Below are 17,889 nucleotides of genomic sequence, written 5' to 3'. Positions count from 1 at the left end.
TCCACCCCTCCTTCAGAGTGCAGGCACTGTACTACCACCTCCACCCCTCTTTCAGAGTGCAGGCACTGTACTACCCACCTACACCCCTCCTTCAGAGTGCAGGCACTGTACTACCCACCTCCACCCCTCCTTCAGAGTGCATGCACTGTACTACCCACCTCCATTCCTCCTTCAGATTGCAGGCACTGTACTACCCATCTCCACCCCTCCTTCAGAGTGCAGGCGCTGTACTACCCACCTCCACCCCTCCTTCAGAGTGCCGGCACTGTACTGCCCACCTCCACCCCTATTTCAGAGTGCATGCACTGTACTACCCACCTCCACCCCTCCTTCAGAGTGCATGCACTGTACTACCCACCTCCACCCCTCCTTCAGAGTGCAGGCACTGTACTACCCACCTCCACCCCTCCTTCAGAGTGCATGCACTGTACTACCCACCTCCACCCCTCCTTCAGAGTGCATGCACTGTACTACCCACCTCCACCCCTCCTTCAGAGTGCATGCACTGTACTACCCACCTCCACCCCTCCTTCAGAGTGCAGGCACTGTACTACCCACCTCCACCCCTCCTTCAGAGTGCAGGCACTGTACTACCCACCTCCACCCCTCCTTCAGAGTGCAGGCACTGTACTACCCACCTCCACCCCTCCTTCAGAGTGCAGGCACTGTACTACCCACCTCCACCCCTCCTTCAGAGTGCATGCACTGTACTACCCACCTCCACCCCTCCTTCAGAGTGCAGGCACTGTACTACCCACCTCCACCCCTCCTTCAGAGTGCATGCACTGTACTACCCACCTCCACCCCTCCTTCAGAGTGCAGGCACTGTACTACCCATCTCCAAAACTCAAATCTGGTTAACATGTTTTCCCTGAATCCCTTTAAAAATGTTACCTTATTTACACTCCAACAGCACGTCAGATCATAAAAACTACTTGTCTTCAGTCACTCCTATCTAACACGCTCACACAAACCTGTTAAATGTTCACGCCTCTAGCACTCAAAATCCTCCTTTATCCCGTTCCTCCTATCTTTCCTAGGACGGCCCCTACCCCTCCCTCCCTCCCTCCACCCCAAATAAATACGCCCTCCTAGTCATGTTATTTTTCCACCTACGTCTCTAAATGTTGAACCACCTCAACAATATTAATCTATAAGAAGGTTCCTATATGTCAGATTCATAAAATGTTTCAACAGTTAAGGCATAGTATATGAATGACAGTGTATAACCCTTGTGGGTTTAGCGCTTAATTCTGATTGTAATAATAATAATATAAGAACGACAACACAGTTCCAAAACGCTCGAGGTTCACATTTATTCTGAAAAAAAAGGAAAAAATGCAGGTGATTTTTACACTGATAATTAAAAAAATGCCCAGGTCAGTGCTAAGAACAAATATCTTATTCAATATCAGCCGAGTTTTGATAATAATCTTTCCACTGACTCACGATTTGCATTAATGTACAGTTTTACTTAAAATTTTAATATACACTGTGCAAGGTTGTACCTATGAATCAACATATCACTCACAAATACATACACTTCATTATGTTTATATCTTTACCCCCTAGATAACTTGGTAACAATTTAAACATTAATGATTTACTGTAAAATTCAAAACAATACCATTACACTATTATGAAGTATAACATATGAGGGGATCCTTACAGGTGACTCACGAGTGAACGAGCAGCCTAGCTTGACCGGTCTTCACACCCTGTGGGTGAGACAACACAACCGTGTAGCAGGAGAACTTCAGAAACTGAACCCCCAGTGGTCAGACGAGGCTGTCTTCCAGGAGACCCGCAGGATCATTATTGCCCAGGAACAACACATCATTTTCAACGAGTGGCTCCCCATCATCATAGGTGTGTGGCGCGATATACAACTGTGCCTTAGGGTCTTTGTAGTTTGAACATGTAAAATTATATATTGTGTTAATGGTCTGTGTGTACAGCACATTCACACTAAAGGACTCTCATAATATCTTTTGTTCATTGTGGATTATAGTTTTCCTGTGTCTCCATGTCCTGGTTTCATTTATTTCAAACCCTCTATGTTCGTCCAGATTGTCGATGTCTCAGAGTATGTTGAGTTTTGTGATCATGTCTTCCCTATCCCTTCGGCCAACAGTGTGATTAAATTAAGCTCTTCATGGCTGCCGCCATTTCAGGTTCCTAGTATGTGGCAGTACCTGTGAGCAGATCTTCGAACTTGAGAGTGGACATGTTCGTTCAGCATAGTGACATCAATGATATAGTCAGTTAGTTGACCAAATTAAATCGCTGGCCCACACATGGCTCCAAATTCATTCTATTCTTTATTTGTATATCTCATAAAAATAAAAAGGCTTTCAAATGAGTTGAGGTAGGTAACATATCTTAGCCAGTAAATACAGGTAAGACCTCTTAATCTAATCCTGTAAAACCCTTGTGTGGCACAGTCATGTGTTTTGTGTGTACTGTAAAGAAGCAGAGAGAAATATGCAAATAAATATTCACATCACTTTCAGGAAAAGACTTTATGAAAGCCTTTGGTCTGAATACACTTTCATCAGGCTTCAGCAACGACTACAACCCCGGCATCAACCCCAACATGAACAATGAATTCTCCGCAGCAGCCTTCAGGTTTGGACACACCCTGGTGCAGGGAACTCTTCGGTGAGTCATATACTGTATACAACATACTGTGCAAAACAACCACTGTGAAAGAATAGCGAAATTCCAAGTGCATTCGTGACTTCTCACATTATCAATGTGAGAAGTCGCGAAAGCGCTTGGAATTTCACTGTTCTTTCACAGTGGTTGTTTTGCATATCCTGATATCACCTGTTTGCTGTGATGTTATTGCATAACATACTATATTGCTTTGGTAGATTATTTGATAATGTTTTAATATTAGTTAATCCTATTTACTATAAGAAACTTAACGTAGATATTTTTAAGGTTGTTACATAGTAGTGAATGTACGTTACAAAATTATTCACATCTCTTCCTTACTGTCTCTAAGATTTTTTTTCGAATGCTTCTTGTAAGGTATTGCAAATTAAAACATATGTAGTTGAAAATATAAATTGTTTCATTGAAATATTTTTTACACTTCGATCGTTACAGATTGTTTAAGACAAATGGCGGTGTTGACACCATCAGGCTCCGCGACCACTTCAACTCTCCTCATCTTATAGAATTAGAAAATCGACTGGACGACATTGTTCGAAGCTTCACCCAACTTGCTATACAAAAGTTTGACTCGTTCATCACGCAGGATTTGTCGAACCATTTGTTCCAGGTGATAAAAATACATTTCCTTTAGAAATCTGCAATGGTACTAATAAAAAAAGTACTCAAAATGACTCACGAAATCGTAATGGCACGATTGCAAACAAACCATACCACGGGCGGGATTGAACCCGCGGTCAAAACTCCAGACCGTGGCTAACGCGACGGTCTGGAGTTTTGAACCGCGGGTTCAATCCCGCCCGTGGTATGGTTTTTTTTTTAAAGTACTCAAAATATTGTAACTAGAATAAACAGGTGAAAATGTTACCCAGGCCTACAATGATATTTCTCTCTGCCATACATTCAATGACCATTTTAGTCTATTTTAGAATAGAGTAATTCTATTTTCGAATAGAATATTTTCCGTTAAACAATAGAATATATTAGTAATCAGTTAAGCTACACGTTGAGTGAAGCATAGTGTGTATGACAGTCGTACAGGAGCCACCGTTGTTAAAGTGTAGGATGGTGAGGGGGCTCTGCTGCACCACATACCCCTTTAACAATGTACAAATGCATAGAAATCCATATACTCCGAGCCCACAAAGCTATTATAGCTCAGGGATTATTATTTAATGATCAGGATTTGTGCTTATTTAAAGCTAATGTGCACGTGAGGTGTAAGCACTTTTTATGAAACTTACTGTTATTCCATATACCTAAATATTTATATAAACATCAGTGTGTTAAATTTTCCTCTTCTATGCCTTCACTTCCTTTGTTGTCTAATGTCAATATTTCTGACTGGTCTATAATAACGATATATACACAAACCCTACGTTACTACTACCGCTCCTGAAAAATATAGTAATTGTTTTATAACAGACTCCCAGGTTTAACTCTGGAATGGACTTGATGAGTCTGAATATTCAACGTGGCCGCGACCACGGCATCGGCACCTACAACAACTTCAGAGAGATCTGTGGTCTGCCACGCGCCCGTACCTTCAACGACCTCACTGATCAGATCAATCCTGAGGTAAGTGCTACTTAATGTTCATATTACTTTGTATTTCTTCTGTACATTTTCCAAGCCTTTTGTGCTCCTGAGCATATTTCTTCATATTAGCCTTTAAATAAAATTTTGTGCATATGTTGTAATAGGCGAGAGATATTTTTGACATATGCTTAACATGGGTATCATCGCATATGTTATATATCATCCTAATTCATATACCAACCACAAAACAGAACGTTCAAAAACTGGCCAGAGTTTACAAGAGTGTTGATGATATTGACTTCTTCGTGGGTGGAATCACTGAGAGGTCTGTCCCTGGCAGTCTCCTGGGCTGGACCTTCCTCTGTGTCGTGGGAGACCAGTTCGCCAGACTCAAGAAGGCAGATCGATACTTCTACGACCTCGCAGGACAACCAGGCTCCTTTAACGAAGGTAAGATATATTATTATTATAATCAAAAAAGAAGCGCTAAGCCACAAGGGCTATACAGCGAAGGTAAGATATAACAGAGTTTAATGCATACAAAAAGGAAACCTAATTACTATTGCAGCAAAACGAACTTATGAAATTATTTGAACTCATTATTATACAGTAAATATAAACTTCGTGCTCATTTAATATATATATTATATATATATATATATATATATATATATATATATATATATATATTATATTTTTGTGTGTGAGTGTGTGTGTGTGTGTGTGTTTGTGTGTGTGTGTGTGTGTGTGTGTGTGTGTGTGTGTGTGTGCATATAAACCTGTTGACCATATACTATAGTTTTATTCTGCTCTTGTTTTATTAATGCTTCACTTGTTGTTAACTAGTAGTGACCACATTACTCTTGTTTTACAGCTCAGTTGCAACAGATCCGTCTTTCCTCTTGGGCCAGGATCATGTGTGACAACTCCAACGTTGACGCCGTCCAGCCACTCGCTTTCAGGCAGACCAACAGCAGATTGTAAGTTAAGTTTAGCTCTCGTTATTCATTGGGTCACCTCCATGCTATTAGTGTCCAGACTTACATATTTTAATAGTTACATTTAAATATATATATATTTGATAGTATAGAATGCATTCACTATTAAAATTTAGGAATATTATTTATGCGTCTTAGTAAACTTTTTTTTTTCTTGAAATAACTCGAGTTTTTTCTTGCTTGCAGTAACCAACCAGTGCCATGCAACAGTGCCAACATCCCACGACCTGACTGGACACCTTGGCGCGGGGAAAGAGCTGCTGCCTAGCTCTGATGGGCTCTAGCCCATCAAGTTATTCTTATGGTTCCTTTCTTCTAGCTTCTTTGATAGTTCCTGTCATGAGTATCAACTCTTCTTAATAATTCCTTGCTCTTCTCACGGTTCCTTGCTCTCCTAATAAATCTTACTTCCTCTGATAACTCCTTGCTTTAGCTTTTCTGATGATTGTTTCTCTTTTTATGGCTTCTCACTCCTAGCTTATTTGATAGTTTATGGCTCCTAGCTCCTTTAGTGGCTCCTAGCTCCTCTGATGTTGCTTACTCTTGTTATTGGGCCAGTTTATTGTGCACTACCACCTTAATTTTTGAGTTCTAGTCTATTACGAATTACAGAGCTCACAGAAGGTTTTCATTGGACTCCAATAGATAAAAGATATTTTCTTTGCATATTGCTGAATTACATGTTCATTGGTTGCATTTCCATTATTTAATATTCCTATACAAGTGATGAAAGGATAGACATAATCCCAAGATTTCAAATATTTTATTAATAAACTGAAATTTGTCATTGTCGAGTTTGAATCTCTCTGAGGGTTTTGTATTTTTGGATAATCTGAAACATGTCCTCTTATATAGTTGTCCTTTATACATTGACCTATTTCTTGTGTTTTATATGATTCAATGACTTTATATTCAATGAACTTAAGAACGATGAGGTTCATGTAGGATGAACTACTAGTTACCACATTTATTACTGATTTCGAGAGGTCTACTCTTGAAGCTCGACATTACCTGGATTATACCTGGAGAGGGTTTCGGGGGTCAACGCCACCGCGGCCCAGTTTGTGACCAGGCCTCGTGGTGGAGAAGGGTTTGATCAACCAGGCTGTTTCTGCTGGCCGGACGTAAACCAACGTACGAACCACAGCCCGGCTGGCTTACTGGCTTTAGGTGCCTGTCCAGCACCTTTTTGAAGACAGCCAGGTCAGACTTTAGCAGTGACTTCCTGGTTAACCAGGCTGTTGCTGCCAGTGGTCAGAAGCCTACTTAGCCATCACTCCCTGCCTGATCTGTCACTTACAGTAGGTAGTAGTCCAATTTTCTCAAGTCACACATTACAAGGAATTCAAAATACAGCATTTCTGATCTGGAGACATTTTCTTTAATAACATTATATACAAAGAAAAAACCATGGTTTCATTTATTTCCTCGATGATATTTATTGCAGGAGAGAAGACAGAAAACACCGACTGTATTTCATAGAAATTCCACAACTGGGTGGCAAAACCTATAAAAAAATGAAGATACCCAGATGGTTCATATGAGCCTAATTCAACAACAAATTTTGTTGATGGATTCCAATACATCACAAACAATGTACTTCACTATTTTACTTACAAATATAAATGGAAGCTTGAAACATGATATGAAAGCCAAACAATGTATTTAAATTTTAATTGTGATGTTCCTTAAAAGGGCTGATCAGTTTATCTAACATAGAATGAGAAGCAATCTGAAGTTTTTATAACAATCCAAGTTACTTTGTGGGGATTTTTCAAATAACAGCAAAGCTAAATTATTAAGATAAATGATGTATAACCCCTGTGAGTCATGAACATATAATAAGTACTTCTAAAAGTTATTTAATTTAACTAAGAAAATGAGTGGTGACTACGAAGTCACCAACCCGCACTCACGCCTCTTTTTCCGTGGCTGGAAAAGTCAGGTAATGGACTTTTATATTACTGATATAATATTACGCAATGTTAAGTGGACTCTATATAGAGCGAGAAGCAATAGTAATCTCCTTACCCAGTTGTATTGTTATTACAAGATAATATAATCAAATCCTAATGAATTTAAGGATTATACTTAAGGGATATAAATTTATTTTCCTGTATGAATTTTAGTCTTCACTGCAGCTTCACTTTAGACTATTTGCATGTGTATCTAATGAAGCTCTTGCCTCAAGTGTTGGATTTCTTAAAACCCTGATGTAACACGCTCAGTGCTGCTGAGCACCTGGTGTTTAAGGATTGTTGGTCCAGTGGATAGATGGATGTGTACGTTGTTCACTTCTCACAGGGCTGGACATGGGAACACAGGATAGTCTCCTAGCCAGTCGCAGTTTTGTTACTGATTCAAAATCACTTGTTTCGCGAGTTCATATTATTTATATATATATATAAATATATATAATATATAGATATAATATATATATATATATAATATATATATATATATATATATATATATAATATATATATATATATATATATATATATATATATATATATATAATCTCATAAGCGCTGATTATTTGTGTATTGTTCCAGCAACGGTAGTGTGACTTTTAATTCTTTGTGTATAAATCAGGTTTCGTCTAACGAAGCGTAGGGTAGTTCCAGCTTTTTGGATCAAGAGCTCTTCATCAGCATCAAGGTTCCTACCTCTAGTCATAGAGAAGCTCTAAACCTTGAAGGTTGCACAGTGTGGGGGTAATGGGAAGTAATTTAACCTTGATCGAAGATATATGAAAACGCTCAGAACTTCGTATTTTTTATTTATTTATATTAAAAAGGAGGTGTGGAGTGACTGGTCAAGCGTGTCACCCTCGTGTCACCTTCATGTCACCCTCATGTCACCCTCATGTCACCCTCATGTCACCCTCATGTCACCCTCATGTCACCCTCATGTCACCCTCATGTCACCCTCATGTCACCCTCATGTCACCCTCATGCCACCCACATGTCACCCTCATGTCACCCTCGTGTCATTCATAATTTAAGGTCAGGAACACACAGCAAGTAGTCTGTGAGAGAATATGCAAGGCAATAGAGCAGTGTCTCATCAGAGACCGTGGAACTAGGTGCCCTAAAAGAAGCTAGGTACCATGAGAGAGGCAGGGTACCAGGAGAGAAGCTAGGTACCATGAGAGAAGCTAGGTACCATGAGAGAAGCTAGAGACCTTGAGAGAGGCAAGGCACCATGAGAGAAGTTAGGCACCATGATAGAGGCAAGGTACCACGAGAGAGGCAAGGTACCATGAGAGAAGCTAGGGACCTTGAGAGAGGCAAGGTACCTTGAGAGAGGCAAGGTACCTTGAGAGAGGCAAGGTACCAGGAGAGAAGCAAAGTACCACGAGAGAAACAAGGTACCATGAGAGAGGCAAGGTACCATGAGAGAGGCAGGGTACCATGAGCGAGGCAGGGTACCATGAGAGAAGCTAGGTACCATGAGAGAAGCTAGAGACCTTGAGAGAGGCAAGGCACCATGAGAGAAGTTACTCACCATGACAGAGGCAAGGCACCATGAGAGAAGTTAGGCACCATGATAGAGGCAAGGTACCACGAGAGAGGCAAGGTACCATGAGAGAAGCTAGGGACCTTGAGAGAGGCAAGGTACCATGAGAGAGGCAAGGTGCCATGAGAGAGGAAAGGTACCATGAGAGATGCAAGGCACCAGGAGAGATGCAAGGTACCAGGAGAGAAGCTAGGGACCTTGAGAGAGGCAAGGCACCATGAGAGAAGTTAGGCACCATGATAGATGCAAGGTACCACGAGAGAGGCAAGGTACCATGAGAGAGGCAAGGTACCAGGAGAGAGGCAAGGTGCCATGAGAGATGCAAGGTACCAGGAGAGAAGCTAGGGACCTTGAGAGAGGCAAGGTGCCATGAGAGAGGCAAAGTGCCATGAGAGAAGCTAGGGACCTTGAGAGAGGCAAGGCGCCATGAGAGAAGTTAGGCACCATGATAGATGCAAGGTACCACGAGAGAGGCAAGGTACCATGAGAGAGGCAAGGTACCATGAGAGAGGCAAGGTACCATGAGAGAGGCAAGGTACCATGAGAGAGGCAAGGTACCATGAGAGAGGCAAGGCACCATGAGAGAAGTTAGGCACCATGATAGATGCAAGGTACCACGAGAGAGGCAAGGTACCATGAGAGAGGCAAGGTACCATGAGAGAGGCAAGGTACCATGAGAGAGGCAAGGTACCATGAGAGAGGCAAGGTACCATGAGAGAGGCAAGGCACCATGAGAGAAGTTAGGCACCATGATAGATGCAAGGTACCACGAGAGAGGCAAGGTACCATGAGAGAGGCAAGGTACCATGAGAGAGGCAAGGTACCATGAGAGAGGCAAGGCACCATGAGAGAAGTTAGGCACCATGATAGATGCAAGGTACCACGAGAGAGGCAAGGTACCATGAGAGAGGCAAGGTACCATGAGAGAGGCAAGGTACCATGAGAGAGGCAAGGTACCATGAGAGAGGCAAGGTACCATGAGAGAGGCAAGGTACCATGAGAGATGCAAGGTACCAGGAGAGAAGCTAGGGACCTTGAGAGAGGCAAGGTACCATGAGAGAGGCAAGGTACCATGAGAGAGGCAAGGTACCATGAGAGAGGCAAGGTACCATGAGAGAGGCAAGGTACCATGAGAGAGGCAAGGTACCATGAGAGAGGCAAGGTACCATGAGAGAGGCAAGGTACCATGAGAGAGGCAAGGTACCATGAGAGAGGCAAGGTACCATGAGAGAGGCAAGGTATCATGAGAGAAGCAATGTACCATGAGAGAGATATGGTACCATGAGAGAAGCTAGGTACCATGAAAGAGGCAAGGTACCATGAGAGCCACACAGCACAACAGCTAGACAACAACAGTCTCCCCGCGCCAAGGTGACCACACAGGTCGTGGGATGATTGGATTATTACACGCCACTGGCTGGTTACTGAAAAGAGGAAAAAAAAAGTTACAATCATCTAGGAATGATAAAAAAAATTACAGTACTTATTAGAATGTTCGATAACTTATGTGCATTAGTGGCACTCAGCTCACACACCGTGTCCGGGGTTCTATCCCTGGTACGGATTGAAACACTGGGCGTGTTTCCTTAAGACATCTGTTATCCTGTGGGTCGCATCCTGAGAGACAAAATTAACGTATGTTGCCCGAAATGCTTTGCAAAACCAAAGGCTTTCTACAAAGTAAGTCACTGATATCAGCTAGGTCTGTATAAGTTGTATCATGTACTTGTATAATTATTAATTATTATTATTATTATTATTATTATTATTATTATTCCAACGAAATATCGAGAAAAAACGTGCGCAGTACTGAAGGTAAGCATAGATGGGACTGGCCAGTCCCTTGATGGATGATCGCGAGTAAATGGCCTCTCCATTAGTCAGGGATTGATTAATGCCTGCAAGCGAACCCACATGGATCCCAAGCAAAGAGTACAAATACTATATATTTCGGGTACACATCAACACCACCTTCAGAATTTTTAAAGCATGTATATAAAACTGGGGCACCCAACACAATACTGTGACATGACCTAAATTGATGGCATTAATTTCTACTGGCCTTTGGAAATTAGAAAATGGGTTGTGGTGCAATCTTAGCCAACTTAAGCATCACTTATACCACATTAACATGCAGGACTTACAATCTGCTGTTTGTCTGCCTGAAAGCGAGTGGTTGGACGGCCGCAATGTTGGCGTTGTCACATATGATCCTGGCCCATGAGGAGAGACGGATTTGCTGCAGCTGAGCTGTAAACAGGAACAATGTGGTCATCAGTACTCTAGTTAGCAACACTGTGCTGAATCACAGATCCAAGACGCGGCCTAATGTATTTAAAATTCATGTTGATGAGTACCAGCTAGTTTGTAAAGATATTAATGTGTTCTGGTGCATCAACAGTATTGTATTGTTTTTGTATGCATCAATGAAAACTCTTAAATCTTACCTTCGCTGAAGGAGCCTGGTTGTCCTCTGAGGTCGTAGAAGTATCGATCTGCCTTCTTGAGTCTGGCGAACTGGTCTCCCACGACACAGAGGAAGGTCCAGCCCAGGAGACTGCCAGGTACAGGCCTCTCAGTGATTCCACCCACGAAGAAGTCAATATCATCAACACTCTTGTAAACTCTGGCCAGTTTTCGAACGTTCTGTTTTGTTTAGTAACACGAGTTAGAATGATGTATTACATATGTATTACATATATAATATATATGTAATATCTCGGCAACTTAACATGCAAACATTCTTAATTAAAGGAAAATAATAATGCTGTTAAAAGCATGGTAATTAGATTTAAAAATATGGAATAATAAATGAGCACATGCGAAAGACTGGGAACTTAAGTACAAAAACATCAAGAAATCATACATATGAAGTATGAAGAAACCAGAAGCAGTACTTACTTCAGGATTGATCTGATCTAAGAGGTCGTTGAAGGTACGAGCGCGCGGCAGACCACAGATCTCTCTGAAGCTGTTGTAGGTGCCGATGCCGTGGTCGCGGCCACGTTGAAGGTTCAGACTCATCAAGTCCATTCCAAAGTTAAACCTGGGAGTCTGTTAGTAGCAAGAGTAATTATAATCATCTTAGGAAAGGTAGCAATGGACAGCTTGTGTATCTGCCATCTGTGAAACTCAGCCCGTTTTATTAAATGTGCATTAATGTTTTAGTCGGGAAAGAAGCTTTGAAAACAATAGTTGAGAAACAAATTATAATAAATGCAAAAAATGCATTGTGTTTTAATGAGGTTTTGCTCCCACATACACTTACATAGTTCTAAGATAATTTATATTAATTTGTTTCAGAGTATACCGTGTCAAACAATATATACAACACACACAATAAGGAAAAATCGTTTATAAGAGGATCTAAATTAATGGGACATTAATTTAATTTTAAAAATACTATGTACAGTAATAAATTAGCTGCACACTATGAATTAACTCAGGTCGGGTACAAGTTATTGTAAGTTGGTCAGTGTGTTGGAGCCGCTGCCAGAAGATCTTAGATACTAACAAGAATACCTTAAATATTAGTGATAGTGAACAATGCGATAAACTACAACTTCATCGAGTAATGTTTTTCTGCATTATTAATTAACGTGTTTTTTTCATGAAGTGTGTATATTTTTTTTTTTTAGATAATATTTGTGTGCAAATTAATATGCTTGATAAATCTTGGGTAAGAGGGACTGATGAAAACTGAAGTGAAGTTGAGATTTCTGTAATCTAGATTCAGTAATTATGAATGTTTTTCATAACTTATTTCAAATTACAATTACGGACCGATAATTTACGTTGTTTCACCTATTAGATTTTAGAAATATTAGTCAATTTTAATTAGAAACTAACTTGACCCACCTGGAACAGATGGTTAGACAAATCCTGTGTGATGAAGGAGTCAAACTTCTGTATAGCAAGTTGAGTGAAGCCTCGAACAACATCGTCCAGTCGATTTTGCAACTCTATCAGATGAGGAGAGTTAAAGTGGTCGCGGAGCCTGATGGTGTCAACACCGCCACTTTGCGTGAACAATCTACACGGGTCAGAGCAAAAACTTTTGCTTTAATACAGAAATGGAGTATTAAAAACTCAAAATGTTCGTGAAAATAGTGTTACAGATTACATCAGAAATTAAATTTGTATTTTAGTTCTATATTTTTTTTTCACTTCCCTTACACTTCAGAAAGCGTGTCTGAAGTTACTATCATATTAGCAAGACAACAGTAAGGATATGAAGTTGTCTATCTTGCATCACACTTTCATTGCCATATAAATAATTCGAGAAAAATATTTTTCCTTTTTTTAAAGAACTTCAAACACTCTACTTATCTTTAAGGATTATCAATAGAATAAGAGTTCAGCTATCACAACAACCTACATAAACATGACTCACCGAAGGGTTCCCTGCACCAGGGTGTGTCCAAACCTGAAGGCTGCTGCAGAGAATTCATTGTTCATGTTGGGGTTGATGCTGGGGTTGTAGTCGTTGCTGAAGCCCGAAAGAAGAGGACTCAGACCAAAGGCTCTCATAAAGTTTCTTCCTGAAAAATAAAATTCCATCTCTGAAAGAATAGTCATCGCCCTCAGAGCTGCGTAAACACCACAAAGGTGTGCAGAAATTAACATTTACCATGCAAGACTGAAGACTGCTGGATCCATTACCAGGATAAATGCTCCGGTACACTTCTTGGCACTCGCTTAAAAAAAAGACCACGCTATGACACCACTTTACCTTAAGTAGCTATATATACTTTAATTTTTGAAGACTAATTTTTAAAAAATGCACACTCCTGACTTCATAACATACATGCAATGGCGCCCACGGAGTTAACACAGGTGATGTTAATATATTATTAAGACATAACAAAAGTAGAATATTTCACTGAAAGACCTTCAGTACGATGGTGTTAAACAAGTGAAATGCTTCTTAGAGGTATTGAAGGGTGATCATACACGACACTAAATGTAAATAAACAAAATGGGACAGGAGATAATCACGTCTGTCGATTATCTCAGATCCTGTGAGCTCACGTAGATACATTGACCAACACCACACACCTATGATGATGGGGAGCCACTCGTTGTAAATGATGTGTTGTTCCTGAGCAATGATGATCCTGCGGGTCTCCTGGAAGACAGCCTCGTCTGACCACTGGGGGTTCAGTCTCTGAAGTTCTCCTGCTACACGGTTGTGCTGTCTCACCCACAGGGTGTGAAGACCGGTCAAGCTAGGCTGCTCGTTCACTCGTGAGTCACCTATAAGGATCCCCAGAGCATATATTTTACTTCATAAATGTGATGCAATGTTGTATTATATACACTGACGTATTGTTGTTACTTTTATTATTGAATATTCTAAGTGGTGTAGATGTGAACATGTTGTGGAAACTTTTTTAAAAGTTTATAAATTAATGGAATGTATAATTCAGTTCTTTATGAATGGGATTTGCTTCTAAAATTTATTTGGCCATGTTTATTCATTGTAGGTGGACGAGCCCATTACAAAGTGTTAATGAAAGCATCATCTACATAATATTATATACAAGTCTCATATAACTCATAATAACTTTTCCCACATTGGCTTAACTGAAGCAACATTTTATACAATACTGAATATATTTGTTTTTCTGGTATACAAGAGGTGTATTGTTCCCATTGCGTGTTAAGTAAAAAGTGTTCCTCAACCATATCATTCGAATTAGCGTCGGAGAGCACAAACCCTAACCTCTCCATCAGAGACCAAAATCATGAGAGTTTTTTTTTCTAAATATTGCGTCCCTTTTCTCAAAATAAAACGATTTTCTAAATTACATTGTACATCCTGCTCCTCGTATGAATCACTAAGTTACAGCTGATTCTAAACATCAGCATTACTATAAAGTTAGTGTCAATAAGTGACGAACCTGCAGTGAAGCAGAAAGCTCCACGTTCCCGAGCCTCGCAGTCTCCTCCCTGGTTGCTGTTAATGGGTAGCAGGTTGTTACCAGAGATCTTCATGAGTCCGTTACTGAATGACCTCAAGTCCTTCATTTGGTCCTGAGTGGAGCCATACACCACAGAGGCGTCTATCCAGTGTGTAAGCTGGTTCAGCTGTGTTACATATAATCCATGGATTAGAGTGAACATCTAGCACAATATTTTCTAAATACAAAAGTAGTGAAATTTTGTTTCCATAGATTCAAATAAACTCTTCCTTGAAAATGAAAGAAACAAGAATGTGTTAATGTAGTATCTACCTTATAGAACAGGCTAGTTTCCGGGCTACTGCTGTAAAATGAAATTTGATGTGAAGTGAAACATGGACTTTTCACCTTTAAATGAATATAAAAGTTGGATAACATGTTCATACTAAGTAATAGAGCTAGGCCTACAAAATGATTTTACAGTTCATACATTACTTATCTTAAAATATTTCCGTTCTTAGCTTATAGGGAGTGATGAGTGTATTTATTGAAGGAAGTTTGAATAAATAAAGACTGAGTATAATTGAAAACCACTGCATTAGCAAAACGCAGTAAAGCGAAGTATTATAAAGCAGGGCCCTCCTGTATCAGTAATTTATCTGGTAATCAATTAATATAATACCTCAACAGTGATTAGTAAAAGCAGTATAGAACCTTAAATGAAATTATGAAACAAGAGATTAGCAGATTACTCTTGTGATCACTGGTGGAAAGAAAATCAGTATAAACATTCAATATTTTAAGTAAGCAACAGAGATACTGTAGGGTTTATTACGTTTACAAAGTTAATATATATAGCTAAACTGGAACAAAAATCCCAGGTATAACATGGGAATAAACTAAGAATAAATGTTGCACTAGTCACTCCACTTACCTGCTCAGCATGACCAAAAGTGCAGTCCGAACCCGTTCTGACCGCAACCATGCTCCTGACGAAGTTCATGCAGGTTCTGCCTTGGGGACCATAGAAGGGGTCACCAGTGAGATCAATGGGCATGCACCTTGGATGACGAAGGTTCTCAGCTACCAGTGTTCCATTAGGACAACATTCAATTCCATCTCCATTATCTAAGAGTGTGAAATATAATGAATTTAAAAAGAAACAATTTAAATATTGTTGATTTTTCGTACGCAAATATTGCCTTATAAATAAAGCTGATATATGATAAAAAAAAAAGAGCAATATATACATAACTCCAGAATTTTGGGGAGTCAGTTGTTATAAACAAGATAGAATGTAACTTTTGGAAAATTGTCTTACCCATAGTAGGGAAAGGAACATGGGCAAATTCATGGTCGATGAGCTGTGCCCACACCATGAGGGACAATGTGTAGGCCTCGTCTGGCTGATTTACGTCTAACAACACGTTACTGCTAATGCGACGCACATTGGGGAGAGGAGAGCCATCAACTGCTCTGGAGCGAGGTTCAAACACTCCTGTGGAGAAATGGACCACTGACTGTCGAGTGTTAAGAGTACATGTTATTCATATGCTTGAGAGTTGTGAAAGTTGCAGCGAGGAGGAGGCTGGAGGCAGTGGAGATGTGTCTAATCGCAGTCACTTCATATTGCTAAATATTACGCAGAGAATTCGTAGTTTGGAGATTAGGAGGTGCGGAGTTATTAAAAGTATTATCCAGAGGCCTGAGGAAAGGGTTGCTGAGGCGGCTTGGTCATTTAGAGATGATGGAGCAAAATAGACTTGGAGGGTGTATAAATCTGTATTGGAGGGAAGGCGATATAGGAGTCGTCCTAGGAAAGGATGGAGGGAGGGGGTAAAAGTTTTTTTTGGCGTGTGCAAAGGGCTTGGACATACAGCAAGCATGTGTGAGCGTGTTAGGAGTGGAGAATGGTTTTTGGGATTTGACAAGCTGTTGGATTGTAAGCAAGGTAATATTTTGTGAAGAATTCAGAGAAACCTGTTAGCCAGACTTGAGTCCTGTAGGTGGGAAGTACAGCGTCTGCACTCTAAAGGAGGGGGTTTGGGATATTTGCTTTTAAGAGTGACATTTAAACTGTCGTATCTGCGAGCCTCTGGCAAGACAGTGATAGTGTAAATGATGGTGAATGTTTCTTTTCTCGGGTCACCCTACCTCTATGGGAGACGAGTGGTTCAATATAATAAGTAACTATATAATATTAAATGCTATCATTAAATAAATATAACAAGTTTACGACCATCATCTGAATAAGACCTGTATCAGTAGTGTCTCTTGAGTGACTAGTTTATGTTGCATCTCATGCTCACTTTGTGAGCGTGGAAAAAAAATGACTTCACTGGTCACAATGTAACTTTATCAAACCCTATTGACCATAGTTACATCACAAAAATATTAGTCATTTCGTATATCACAGTCGCTTCATATTGCTAATGTTCCCAAGACAATATAAAGTTAATCTACAAAAAAGGTCCCATATTACTACCAAAAAGCATGGGTCATTGTTGGGTTGCGGTCTCATGAAAATTTAATTCATCCATTTAGTCGATACAAAATGTGAATACAGTTTTAAGATTTCAGAGCTATTATCATGAACACTGAAGTGGTTTACCATATCCTGTAAGGCAGTGGTTCCCAAACTTTTTCAGCTTGTTACCCAATTTAACATGCCACATAAAGCATGTTACCCCTTTCACAAAATGTTGTTATTATTGATATATATGGCTAAACGTGAACGTATACAGCCTCGCATACTCTGCTAATCCTAGCAAAACCATTGAAAACGTAAGAACCACACATACATTATATATAAAATTAATAATAGCTACAAATTCACAGTAACAGTGGGTAAATACTAACTATATACTGCACAGGGCAGTACACATACATACCAGCTTATGTCTACCTCGGCTGATGCTCACAGATAAACTGACAGTGTGAAATAGAGGCAGCCTCAGGAAGTGAGTGACACGTACTGGACAGGTCGATCTGGGCTACTGAGTGACTTTTGTCCTGAAGCATATTTGTCAAAATACTTTTGGGTTTCCACACACTTAGCTATATATTTCTTCTTTTCTAATACTGTATATTAGTTTTTGATGTTTATTGTTATTTGGTTTAACTTTATTACTTACTTATAATAGGTTTACTTTACAACTTTATATACTAAGACAAAGTTAACAATAATCCTCATACCGGGTACCGCATTGTTTTCTTGATTTTCAGAATTCATAACTTTTTTTCTGTCA

At 39.9% G+C, this 17,889-nt stretch overlaps 2 protein-coding genes across 11 annotated transcripts in view; one reads left to right on the top strand and one right to left on the bottom strand.

Moving 5' to 3' along the window:
- The window catches only part of LOC128685123 (salivary peroxidase/catechol oxidase), a 40,942-nt gene extending 34,939 nt beyond the window's left edge, over positions 1-6,003 (top strand). For all 6 annotated transcript variants that reach the window (XM_053771646.2, XM_070102080.1, XM_070102071.1 and 3 more), the window contains exons 11-17: positions 1,672-1,869; positions 2,514-2,661; positions 3,115-3,289; positions 4,105-4,257; positions 4,470-4,668; positions 5,093-5,198; positions 5,403-6,003. In XM_053771646.2, coding sequence (XP_053627621.1) covers positions 1,672-1,869; positions 2,514-2,661; positions 3,115-3,289; positions 4,105-4,257; positions 4,470-4,668; positions 5,093-5,198; positions 5,403-5,484 — 1,061 coding nt within the window. In that variant the 3' untranslated portion in view covers positions 5,485-6,003. The remainder of the gene's footprint in view (positions 1-1,671; positions 1,870-2,513; positions 2,662-3,114; positions 3,290-4,104; positions 4,258-4,469; positions 4,669-5,092; positions 5,199-5,402) is intronic.
- Positions 6,004-7,983: 1,980 nt separating this feature from the next.
- LOC128685122 (salivary peroxidase/catechol oxidase-like) overlaps positions 7,984-17,889 on the bottom strand; it is a 41,805-nt gene continuing 31,899 nt past the window's right edge. For all 5 annotated transcript variants that reach the window (XM_070102041.1, XM_070102061.1, XM_070102057.1 and 2 more), the window contains 10 exons: positions 15,963-16,139; positions 15,576-15,769; positions 14,642-14,828; positions 13,797-13,994; positions 13,132-13,279; positions 12,597-12,771; positions 11,640-11,792; positions 11,186-11,384; positions 10,883-10,988; positions 7,984-10,162 (listed from right to left, as the gene is read on the bottom strand). In XM_070102041.1, the coding sequence (XP_069958142.1) occupies positions 10,081-10,162; positions 10,883-10,988; positions 11,186-11,384; positions 11,640-11,792; positions 12,597-12,771; positions 13,132-13,279; positions 13,797-13,994; positions 14,642-14,828; positions 15,576-15,769; positions 15,963-16,139 (1,619 nt within the window). In that variant the 3' untranslated portion in view covers positions 7,984-10,080. The remainder of the gene's footprint in view (positions 10,163-10,882; positions 10,989-11,185; positions 11,385-11,639; positions 11,793-12,596; positions 12,772-13,131; positions 13,280-13,796; positions 13,995-14,641; positions 14,829-15,575; positions 15,770-15,962; positions 16,140-17,889) is intronic.

The sequence above is a fragment of the Cherax quadricarinatus genome, chromosome 5, assembly GCF_038502225.1.
Source record: "Cherax quadricarinatus isolate ZL_2023a chromosome 5, ASM3850222v1, whole genome shotgun sequence".
In the NCBI taxonomy this organism is placed as follows: domain Eukaryota; kingdom Metazoa; phylum Arthropoda; class Malacostraca; order Decapoda; family Parastacidae; genus Cherax; species Cherax quadricarinatus.
The sequence above is the reverse complement of the archived record's forward strand: the minus strand, read 5'-3'. Positions and strand labels throughout refer to the sequence as shown.